Genomic DNA, 12,975 nt, shown 5'->3' with positions numbered 1-12,975 from the left:
GATAAATCTGCTTTTGCGTGGACGCGAAATAACATTTTATGACTTGAATAAAAAAAATACATTACAGACAAGATTGGCATTAAACATTTTACTAAAAAAAAACATCCAAAATGATTTAGTTTACTCGATGATCGCAATCCCGCCTCAGTACTGTTATTGTTGTACTTAGATGTTTGCATGTTTGTATTAGTACAATATAAAAGGAAATATTCCAAAGATTACATCGTGATTCAGAAAACATAATATTCACGTATTCTGTACAAATTCATGAGTAATCTACATAATTTTACCTCTAGGGGATTTTATCATCATAGCCTATAGATAGTTAAATCATACAACAATCACTGCATGGGATTGAAATAATAAAAATAATAGAATTTTGGATTACTTAGTTGTCTGGATTCAAAATTTCCACTAAACGTGAATGCTTTTTCCGAGGACACTTGCTGGCACTATTAATATTATCCCGCTTCTGCTTACCGTATGCTGTACCCATTACTGTACCCAAAATAGGTCAGGTAGATATTTCACTTACCTACATCATGTGTAACTTTTGTGGCTGCGTAACTGGTGGTAGTTAACAATAAAAATACTAGTAACATACTCATTCTCAAGTTTTTCTAATCTTGGAGGGCTCTTCACTTCATTAATCTGTCATCTCCCAGGATAACAGGATCAAAGGAATTTGGGCACAAATTTGTGTCTCTGGGAGAGGACAGGTTAATAAAAAGAAAACTTGCGATCGAGTACTTACTCGTATGTCACTTTTTTTTTTTTTTTTTAATGTAGATTAACAACGTAAATAGTTACTTAGTTCTATGGCCACTTTCTACAATTTTCCCATTAAGGCTGAAATAACGGTGGCAGTTTAACCAACAGAAAGAATCACGCCCACAAGGAAATTAAAAAAAGTGGAAGTGCTATGTAGATGAAGCGTGCGTGCCACAAGTAAGCGATGTTACGCTTACTCGATGCCAGTCGTGTTCAACATTGCGTAGAGTATGGTCACATTTAGTAGTGTCGGGACATTTCTTGTTTTTCAGTAATTATGCCGTATTGCTTAATTCTGGAATGTAAAAATGATAGCAGGAAAAAAAATCTTACTAATGGAAGTATTTCGTACCACCTCTAAGTACGGTATTATTAATTTAAACAATAAGGGGCTGTTTCACCACTTTCACCATCCATTGATTATTGTTAACTGAAGGTTAAATGTGATACCGTCTCTATTTGTTTCGTTCGAATAGACAGAGACGGCATCACATTAAACCGCCAGTTAAGACTAATCAATGGATGGTGAAACAGCCCCTATCTTTTATTCCGTAATTTTACTAATATTTTGTAGAGCTTCGAGTTAATGTTAACTTAAGCTCATTACGTTAAGGTTTACTTTAGATTGATTTGACTGTTTTGTTCTGGAAAGTGCTTTGCTACTCGCTGCAAAGGTTTTTTTTTTAATGGCAATATACAAGTTCGGATAGAACGACGATTGCGCTACAATGGTTCTTTGGCTACTCGTTACCTAAGTGATGTCGGTAGTCGGGTTGACTAAATTGTCGATAGATGTCGATAAAAGAGAATAATTATGTATTCGATTGTAATTTTTTAGGATCCCGTACTTCAAAAAAAACCCTTATAGGATCACTTCGTTGTCCGTCCATCCCCGTCCGTGTTTGTCTGTCTGTGAAACCTCTTTTCTCAGGATCGCGTGAAGGTATAAAGTTGAAATTAATATAAAAAACTCATATAGTGAGAACCCTTAATAGTCAGGCCTTCGTCATAGTATAAAGGCTGAAAGCTACTCTATGTATGACGTGGTACGCGAATTTCTTCCATCACAAATTAAAAAAAAGACTGCCACAAATAAAAAGTAAAATAAATATAAATCACTTTCCGGCCGCTCTCAGCGGTCGGGAAATTTTTAGCATATTTCATTACAATTTCATTACTGTCACACCACATACAACTAAATTTATATATTTAACGGGTATATCATGATTTTATTTTAAATTAAATTATTATTTGTTATGAAATGGCATATAACTCGTGTAGTGAACTTTAAAAAAAAACATGTACCGCGGGAAAGCTTAATGCCAAAACTTTAAATTTTATAACCGTGCCAAATCATTTAATTGAATACTTTCACAATTTTGTTTTATTTCCTCGCATTATTGGAGAAAAGCGCTGTATGTGTATGCCTCGGCGGAAATGGTAATTCGCGGATTCGTAAATACGAATCCACGAATTGCCCTTCAATAAATATTCCACGGATACGGATTGCCATTTCCCGGCCTCGGCAATAATATACTATAAAATTTATATAAAATTCTAACTAACACGTTAATTTTACTGTATCACTGAACTCCCTAGACTTATTTTGTCAAATGATTTCTATCGATATCGATAATCTAATTCATCATTTAATATGTTACGCACTATTTTCAAAACAATGACTATTCCTACGCTTCTGTCCATCATAAAATGACACAAACACGGATCCGTGGACACAAATATCAACCTTAGTTTGTAGGTGGTTTGTAGTTAATTAAAGTTAATATTCCTTGTACGGAATATGAAGCCCTCTATTATTGAGTAGCTGAACTTGCTCGCCTAATGACATACTCTATCATATCTAGCTTACCAAACGTCGTAAATGCCTTCTGTAGGTACTTGGCTAAAGTAAACCATTTATAAACTTCGAAGGTAAGTTTTAAATTATTAGGTCTGTTGTTTTAAGCTAGTTTTTACTAAAATAAAAGCTACTAATCAGACGATTTGTTCATTATACAATATATGACAATCGGCGTATTTGTGTGAGTATGGCGACAGTGGTTTCGATACTAGACTAGTGACAAGACAATAGCACTTCCACTTGTTTTTATTCTTCCGTGGAAAGAATAATGTAAAAATATATCTCCTGCTAGGGCCTTAAGGTTCAGGGGGCTAATACGAAATTCAAACTTTGTATCATGTCGCCCTCGTCCTTCTTGCGCTCTTGTTAAAATTATTTACGCAAACGGTACCTACGACACGATACGAGTTCGAAAATCGAAGTTTGTAGTATAAGATCCAGGCCCAATTGCATAACAAATTACAAGCAAATAGTATTAGTGAATTCCAATATATATACATAAGCAATCGCTAATACTATTAGCTTGTAATTTGGTATGCAATGGGGCCCAGTTAGGCTTAAAGTAGCGACGGTGTATCATCTCCCTGAGTAACTTTTTGAGGTAAGTACACAAGTATTAACAAAAAAAAACAATAAGTGTGTACCTACTTAAACCTTGTTATCGATAATTAAATTCTCATTTCAGTGTCTGTTTTCAGGGTTCCGACCTTGTTTGGAAATGGAACCTTTATGTGAGAGATACTCTGTGTAACCCCTTTTCACAATTCAGCCGCTCAAGGTGTCAGATCATGGCACTGTTTTACTCTTGTTTAACCCATGCTTTATCAATTTTTATGAATAAAAGGTTAGGCTTTAGGCTAATCCTAAGCCTGAGATAATCTGCATTGTCGGAACTGCGACAGCTACCCCGCAATAGCAGAGGATCCTCTCAATACCAGCGCTGAGATTTATACAAAGCTCGTACACTACTCATAGGACATGAATATTTAATAAACCGGTATCGAGAAAATTACACAACACAAATTCATACGTTCGTAAGATGAGGACTTAAGTGAAGAAGTAGGTAACCTTCATAATTCGATGCTGACTGAAGTATACTCAATTGGTACTTTATAATGATTTACTTATGTCATTCGTTTGCGACACGCTCGATTTGGCATTTAACGTACCTATTGTTATTAAGGTTAATCTGTAATGATATTTTGGGTGCCGTAAGCGTTGGTAAATCTGTTTTGTCGTTCGCCACCGTGTCAACCTGTCTTGGTATAGTTTTGCCTTCTCCGTTTGATTGTAAGATTGTAGTTAGACTGTGTGCAAACTGACGAGGCGATAGTCGGAAAAACTGTGACACGACAGTTGCAGCAGGAGGAGGGAGAAGGAGCAGGGTTCCCGGCGTGCGGGCGCCGGGAGGCAACTAGCTGCCTCGGCGGCTGCTACGGAGAGCGTACGCCGGCGGTAAGGCTACTATCGGAGCCCTTTCACATGGACTTTCCAAATTATACCTGCCGAACCTCAACTTACAAAAGATACCAGTCATATTCCTTGTGAAAGGACTCGGTGGCGTTATTGGTGTGATCAAAAAGTGTCAATACCTACTCTATAATCATCATAATGTTCTTTCAAGATCAGGTTTTATGGGCAAGGCACTATTAATAATACTCTTATGAAACTCAGAAATACTTATCACATGTCTTACTCGACAGTCAAAAGCCTAGGGTTCTATAAAATTTACCTATTGCCAAGTTAGTAATTAGGAATCACTTTAGAGAATAATTACAATCACATAGCACTAAGTAACTCCACTTCTAGATTTAGCTGTAGTCTTTAGAACTGCTTTGGGCAACCTTTTGTGCGTATTTGCACTATTGCCACATGCAATAATTATTAATGACTATAGTTACTTATGATCTTAAAGTAGTGTGATAGATGAAATTATTTGTGTACATATTAACTTCAAAAATCTTCATTCACGTGCTATGGCATAATGCTTAGCAAATATTGCATGACAGCAACAGTATTACTGTGTACAAATTACCTATAGTAAGAATAAGCAACAGAAAAAGAAAAGAAAATGTAAAATACCTTAAATTTTATTCTTAAAGTACCTAATTGATCATAACCGTCTCGAGAATACAATGAAAAGTTTCTGTGTGTATGCCATAGCTAAGCATGGTGTTTACATACAGGGTGATTGGTAATTCGACCTAGTTACTACCTAATAATTTTGGTCCTTCAACTAGGGGTCTACATTTTGTGATTTTCGAGTTATTTAATTATTATTTTTTAAATACAACTCGCTTTTCGTCCTAAATAAAGGAATTTATTAAAAAAAACAAAACCCGGTTAATCGTGCCAGCAGGAAGAAATACATAATTACTATAAAACATCGTGTGTGATTACATCCATACATTAGTGAAAATCGAAAGTACCTAATAATTTTTAGCAAATCTGCTACCAGTTGTGTAATTAAAGGCTGTCCCAGTAGTAAAGAGACAAATTTCAAATTTCGAACTGGTTGAAAAGATTTTTATTTTTTTAAGAAAAATAACTGTCATGGCCGCCGTAGGCATTATATCTGTCAGATCAAGCGGGAATTTCGAAAGTATTTTTAAAGTTTTAATAATGAAGAGAGCTGAACACGAAGTATTTGCAAAAAGAGTTATTCAATTTTATGAATGTCATGGAGAGAGGGACACGAGACGTCATTTTTCTCCAGAGGGAGTCAGAAGAACTACTTTATATCGAATTATAAAGTGTTTTGAAGAAACGCATGGACATATTTATAAAAACATTCCCGGAAGAAAACGTACTATTTCGTCGCCTAAGAATATAAATAAGGTAAAAAAAGTTTATAAACGGAATCCCTCGATATCTGTTAGAGTTGCTGCGGATAAATTGAAAATATCGAAGTCAAGTATAGCTCGAATGAAAACACACGACCTACAGCTTAAAGCGTTTGCGAAATGATCTGCTCCTAAATATATTAAAGACCAGGAAGTGCGAGCTAAAAGAGGATGCCGAAGAGTGTATGAAAAAACACTGAAAAAAGTCCTTATAATTGATGACGAGACCTACGTGCCCGAGGACCCAATGGATGTTCCTGGAAAGCAATACTACCACGCAAACAATCGGGACGCTGTAGAATATTCACAAAAAGTCATACAAAGGCCAATTTTTTCAATAAATACCTCGTTTGGCAAGCCATAGACCAAAGTGGTAATACGTCTGAACCACATATTTGCACAGGCTCTATGAACGCACGCATTTACCTGAGAGAATGTTTAATAAAGCGATTGATTCCCTTCATTGATAAATATTACCATAGGGAAGAAATTATATTCTGGCCGGATATGGCGTAATGCCACTACGCCACGAAAGTCACCCAACATTTAGAGGCTGCGGGGATAGATTTTATACTAAGCTCGTGGAATTGAAACTTTTTGGTCTTTATGCAAACGAGAATATAAAAACAAACGGAAAAAGCCAAATCATTGGCTGCATTTAAAAATCGATGGACTAGATTGGCTAAAATTGTGGCTACTAGGTCAGGAAAAGCTGTAATGAGGCGAGCCGCAATAAACCTTAGAAAAATTGGCTATAAAGGCGTTGCACTAGCAAATTTAATATAAAATAACAAATATGATTATATTCTTGATTGGACTTAATGTAAATACTAGCACTTAATTATATTTTTTCATTAAATATTTCAATTTCAATTTTGACTCTTTACTTATGGGACAGCCCAGTATTAGTATCACTTACTTTTAGTAATCTTGTGGAATGATGACAATATTTTTTACCTTTTTAAAAAGCTTATAAGGGAAATAATTTCTGTAATTTTTAAGCCATCATATCGATACCTTGGGGCTCAAAGGGCGTAAAACACAAAACACAACTTTTCAACAGAAGCAAAAACATAAATAAAAAATATATAGTTTTGTTGTTTCTAATGTTACATAAAAGTCTTCTATTGACGAAGAGCTTAGAATTTCTTGTAGTTTTTGTTAATATACTCCAATTAGATGCAAACTGTATGGTTACAGAGATACGTGCGCTATACGCCCTGGACCCTATACAAGGATTGAATCAGATGCACTTTAAGACTAAGTAAACTTTTGGTTCACAAGGGTGTAATAATAATATAATAATAATAATCAATTTTTACAATCATCTATAGGTAAGTATTTTGGTAAGTGGGTACATTAAATACTTAAATCCTATGTTAGTAAAGACTTACAAAGATAACTATAACTAACTGTAAATCACATTATCACAAATTTTGCTTTCAATGGGTCGTATAGGAAAGTTCAACTTCTTATGGCAATAACTTAAGCCGTTTCAAAGAGTAAAAAAATCATAATATTCCACACTTTTGATTATATTAGGCTGCGGTCTTAAAAAAACAAAATAAACGTTGAAAAATTTGTTGGTCGTAAAGGACACTTGAATAAATTACAACTTTTACGCCGTATGTCTTAAATTTTTTTCGAGGCAATAAAGGCAGTGTAGAAATATAGGTCGCTTTAATACCGGTGTTTTTTAACATACATTATATTTACTGCCTTGATGATTCAGTATTTTTTTTGTTCTTTATATCCCAAATTTTTAAAAATAACTGTGTTTAGGGACTACAACAACACAGGTCGTAAAGGACATTTATGAACGAATTTCCTCTCGTGGATTATACAGATCGATAGAGAAAAAAAAAACTGTATAAGATGCCATAGAGAGTGCCTTTACGCCCAAATGTCCTTTACGCCCTTTGAGCCCCATCGTATTTTTTTGTCCATTCGCTTCTTAATTAAAAGAAATCTAAGAAAATATTATTAACTGTGATATAATTATCCTTTTTTTTTGTTTTAGAAGTTTTTCACATGGTTCTTTAAGAAGTCCCATATTCATCACTTCATCAGTTATCAGAAAAATGTGTTTTAGGGTCCAAATTCATGTGTTTTTTGTTTTTATTTTTATAAATACTGGCTTCAGGTTGAAAGACTGGTTTTTTTAAAAGCACAAAAATATAACTCGAAAACCACACAACATACCCCAGGTAGTCTGGATCAAAATGAAAACAAATTAGCTCTAGTAGAAGTAACCACCTCAATTACCAATATCCCCGGTATGGTGACCACGCAACACGGAATTTTGAAGAGCCAGGTTCAATTCCTGAAGCATAACTTGATAATTTCTGTTTTTTTTTTAATGTATTCTGGTAACGGTATCTAACGAAAATAAATAACTAACATTTTGCAAAATAAAGGCTATGACTAGATTTATTTGGTTATGTGTCATTTCATTTCATTACGGAAAATTTCATTTGTTTATTAAATCGTAATATTGGTAGTCATATGAAGAAATACAACACCAACTTTCAAAAATTTGACGCTACAACGGTATCACCGAATTAAACAAGATAGTTAAAGATATAAGTGAAATTTAATTATAACGCGTGTATTTTAATTATTTATTGCATGTATTGTGTTGAATAATTCATAATTAATAAAGTTGCAGTTCATAAGCAACGTTAGTATATTATTTTGGGGGTCTTTTCTTTATCACCAAATTACACGAGTTATTTTTTTAATTTCGTTGTAATTTTTTAATTTTCAGAACATGGATGACGATAAAATAAAAATAAAACAACCGCGAGTATAATGAATCTAAAAAAATAAAATCAGCCATTGAAAACGTATTGGAGTCAAACATGACATTATACATATGTATAAAGCATCGGCGGTTTAATTTTTTCTGTTAAAAAGTTTTTATTTTATATTTTTTTCCCATCCTTAGGGTAGGTTTTTTTTCCAAATTTATATGGGACCAACTTCAAGGTTCAACTTCAACCCCTTTCCAATATAAAAATAATTATCAAAATCGAACTACTCTGTAAAAAGTTATACGTGGTCATACATTACAATCAATCAACCTCTGTTTTTCTAACCTTACGGTTGGAATTTTTCTTCCAAATTTATATGGGACCAAGTTTGGAGTATACCTTTTCCAATAAAAAAAGAATTATCAAAATGGAACTACTCTGTAAAAAGTAATGCGTGGTCATACATTAAAAAAAAAATCGAGTCGACTTGAGAACCTCCTCCGTTTTTTTTTCGTCGGTTGAAAATGGCGCAGATTGGATAGTTTGTTAATTTTGCATGAAGCCGTATCAACTCCATTGCCAGAGTCAAGAAAGTTGATAATGATAAGAACCAAAAAATATTTATGTGTGATGCATGTAGTAGGGTCGACAATTCCAGATTTCATATTAAATGGCAATTAATAGATTTCATATTAAATGGCATTGACCCGGATCACTCACGTCTTAAATCGAGTTTAGCTCGACATGTTTCAGGCTAATCCGTAGCCCTTGCTTGTCCTTCCTCTCAGGAGCGTTTTCAACGTCATTTAGGTTGGAACTGTCAAATGTAGGGTAGCACACAACACTAACAACATCGCTCTACAAAGGTACGATCACACTATATGTGAGTCACACGGCAGTTAAATGTTCAAAATTAATAGATTTCATTGTTTATTACAAAAAAATATACCCACGTGCAATTTAATTTAATACTAATTAATATTGTTTTCCAAATATATTTTAAATAAACTTCATTATACCTAATTAGGTGATAAAAAAAATTAAAACTTGTGTTATTTGGTTATAGTCTAATTAGAGTAGTACGTATCACCGACTTAAGGTTATGCTTAAAGTTGAAGAAATGTGGATTATGAACAGTATTATTTATATTTAATTAAGATTTAAAGGCATGATTATGCCAATAACAGGACTGTCTGCAGTTCCTATTAAAAGTAAAGACATTGATTGATAATAACATGGACTTTTATTCAAAATACGATTTTATCACCAAATTAGATGAGATCACCCTAGTAAATACTAGGCTTCTATCCAAATCCGTATCATCCATTATAGCCAAGGATTTTAATGCGTCCTTATTTTTAGAATATGATTAAACAACTTAAAAATGAAAAAATATTTTTGGGGTATCTGAGGTTTTCAGTTATTTAATTAACACCTTGTATACACGTTTCTCATATACATGTGAACAAAACAAGGGTCGGAAATTTCTACACAAGTATATCATAAACATGTCAACATAACGGAGGACAAAAATATCTGTATAATGACAGACTAAAATATGTAGGCATTGATACCTTATCTGTCAATGTCAACCACTGGTATCTAAACAGTCAACGTATCAAATATATCTGAGCAACATGGAACAATAGGCGTTTAAAACATATAGCTATGGTCGAATGTTGAAAATAAAAATAACCATGCAATTTTAGGTGAGCAATTTGACAATCATCGAAAACAGTACAGTCTTGTCATCACATACATCTGTCTCACGTTTTTCTCTTCAATCATTTGACAGATGCCTCTCGGTCAACTTACTGTAACTTATTTACTTTTCAGTAGAATCGTCGAAACGCCTGACACATAGCGAATTATAGAAGAAGCCGATTTTAGAGCCATTTGACAAGGCACGTTGTGGTTGCAATAACATTCGTTTGCTTTTCAAAGCATAGACCATGGGTTAAAATCTCAAACGATACATACCCAGAGAACAGTTTTTTATTTATTTTCTTTTCGGGTTTAATTTGTATTTTAGGTTTGTTTTAAGTTTGTTTCGCATTAGTTTTTACGATTTTTTTTAACTTGTAATTTTACTCTGTGTTCCTGTTTCTGTATTGCTTACTATTTGTGGTGTACAATAAACCGTCATTGTATTTTATTGTATGCTACTAACCATAAGGTCAAAGTATACATATATTTGACGCTATGACTGTATAGGTATTTATGCTCTCGACTGTACACATATTTTCGAAGTCAGCTATTACTGAATTCGGCTATATTGAATTTTAATAGTTTAACATAATTGTAGATATGGTACGGGCCTGACAAAAATATTTTTACGTTCCATTCTATGTATCTGTATACTTCTATGAGGTGTGCAATAAAGAGTATTGCGTTGTAGTTTATCTGATAGACATGGTGCAGTAACGAGTAATACATATTTTTGACTTCAGTTATTTTCACATATTTATGATATTATAGTGTGATTATTTGTTTAACGTGAAGATTATATTTGTTTTTAATTTGTTTGACGTGAAAATTATATTTGTTTAGCCATTTTAGATTTGGTAAATGTAAAGTTAGATTTATAGTGTCCTAATGTACATGCATAGTCTCTCATATTAGGTAGTGTAGATAGTGCCATTGCGCTTCGCTTGGCTCGTCTTAGCGGTAGTGCTGTCATCATTAAATAGCACTGATTAAGTGACTTATAGCTTGAGTGAGGTAAGGTCAGTAATATACATTAGGAAGAGTAGGGGACCTAGGACACTCCCCTGTCGTACGCCATAAGTATATTACTCTACAATCAAATGAACTATGCTTTAGACTTTTAGGTATTTAAAAGAATGTAAACAAACCATTAAAGAGGTTATTTCTGAGACAATGTTCGGTTCCTGATCAATATTTATTATTTTAAAATAAATGAGCAACCTACTTCAGTTCGTTCAATTCTAATAAATTGTAATTACGCTTAATTTTACTGAATATGTACACATTTACGGATACAAAAATATTTTTAATTTCTAAATTGTCACTAAAAAATACCCAATCTTGCAGAGGTTTAAAATGCAAGGTTTTATTTAATCAGAATGTAATGCGACTAAAATAGAAAGTGTCGTAAACACCTACCCTACGTGATTTTTAACTTTGTCGGTTTGACATTCGCCATTTCTTGTTGTAATCTGATGCGAGTGCGATATTTGTGGTGTTTTAGAAATTCATTTATTGTTGTTCTTTGTTAAGTTTGTTGTTTTCTGTTAATTTGTTTATTTTGTTACGGAGTTGTGTATTTTACGAAGACATGGGTGATGGCGAGCCGGGAACTAGCCGGGCTAGTTCCTTGCTTACATTTCCTTCTCCGCAGAAGAAGCGAACTAAGACAGGACATCTTACATCATTGGAAAAGAACGTGCTTGTGAACATATTTAAATATGTCGAAGAAACGTGGCCAAAAGAGAGATATCCATCCAAAACTGACATAAGTAACCCAAAAAACGGCAGAAAGATGGCTGCCTCGATTCCTACCGTCTACAGTGTTTTCAAAGAATACAAAACCCACGATTGTGTTCTATCTCCACCGCCACCTGCGACAAAACCAAGATTAGTGAATAGCGTTGATTATATTGACTTGGGTGGTATTGCGGTGGTGGATTAGTAGATAGGATATAGATACTACACAAAATTTTAATGAAAGACTAGCAATTACTTTATTCACCAGTGATATTATTGATTATTAACAACGTTCAGATTTCATGCTTTTACATAAAATGGAATCATTAGAAGAAGTTCAATAGCGTACCTATTTAGCACTAGCTACATTTTCGATTCTTATTCTCGTCATAAAGGTTCACAACCTCATCTGTCATTTTTGACAGCTCCCGTTTGTTTACATTCTTTTAAATGCTTAAAAGTCTAAACTATAGTGATTTTCTTCTTGGTAGTCAAACAGACTCAATCGATTTGCGAATTATTAAATGAGATTTAATTTAAATGTACGTTACCTTATATCCCATATTGGTATAATTTTGTGGTGGACAAAGTTAAAGCTTTTAGACATATCCATGTACAGAACAGAAACCGGTAACTTTCTATCAACATGAGTCATGTAACTCTTCCTCTAACAGTCATAACTCTCCAAATATATCAAAAGAGTCCACATATAGTAGCCAAAGCAACGGTAATAATCTTCTTCGTGGTATTGATAGTACAGAATATTGGTCTATAAATAGGGAGGAATCACCGAATTATAGGGAAAATATATATTTTATTTTTGATAGAATTAATGACACGTAATGATCTAAATACTAGTCAAAAAGCTAACTCGAGCTCGACAACAGATGCTGTGTTTAATATATGTATATATATTTAAATTTTCCTCAAATTCACAGTACTCTACAAGTCTCGCAGATGAAGCACGAGATAACCACGCGCAGCAAATAGAAAGAGCTGAAATCGCCAATCTAGTGCGATCGCGGATGGAGTCTTTAAATCTCACCGGAATTGACTATGATGACGTTAGCGAAAAGCGCAACAGTTTGTCATACGTCATAATTAATCCCAGCTGTGATTTAAACATACAAGAAGGTGACATAATGTAAGTTTTTATAGTCTTAAGTGATTACTCCAAAAATATCTTGTCAATCAACCGTATTATTCCGATTGTTCTCACGACGAAAGGTTTTCCTTATTAGTTTCTCATAGTTATATTATCGAACAAAAAGGATAGATACTAAAATTTCCTTGGAGTTCA

The 12,975-nt window shown here is 33.7% G+C and overlaps 1 protein-coding gene across 3 annotated transcripts in view; it reads left to right on the top strand.

Moving 5' to 3' along the window:
• The window catches only part of SLO2 (slowpoke 2), a 149,259-nt gene that overhangs the window by 132,451 nt on the left and 3,833 nt on the right, over positions 1-12,975 (top strand). For 2 of the 3 annotated variants that reach the window (XM_074097341.1, XM_074097332.1), the window contains exons 22-23: positions 3,995-4,087; positions 12,614-12,819. In XM_074097341.1, coding sequence (XP_073953442.1) covers positions 3,995-4,087; positions 12,614-12,819 — 299 coding nt within the window. Of the gene's footprint in view, positions 1-3,988; positions 4,088-12,613; positions 12,820-12,975 lie in introns of all 3 variants that reach the window. The other variant, XM_074097322.1, reaches the window with a different exon arrangement.

The sequence above is a fragment of the Choristoneura fumiferana genome, chromosome Z, assembly GCF_025370935.1.
Source record: "Choristoneura fumiferana chromosome Z, NRCan_CFum_1, whole genome shotgun sequence".
Lineage (NCBI taxonomy): Eukaryota > Metazoa > Arthropoda > Insecta > Lepidoptera > Tortricidae > Choristoneura > Choristoneura fumiferana.
This window is presented reverse-complemented; position numbering and strand designations above follow the sequence as displayed.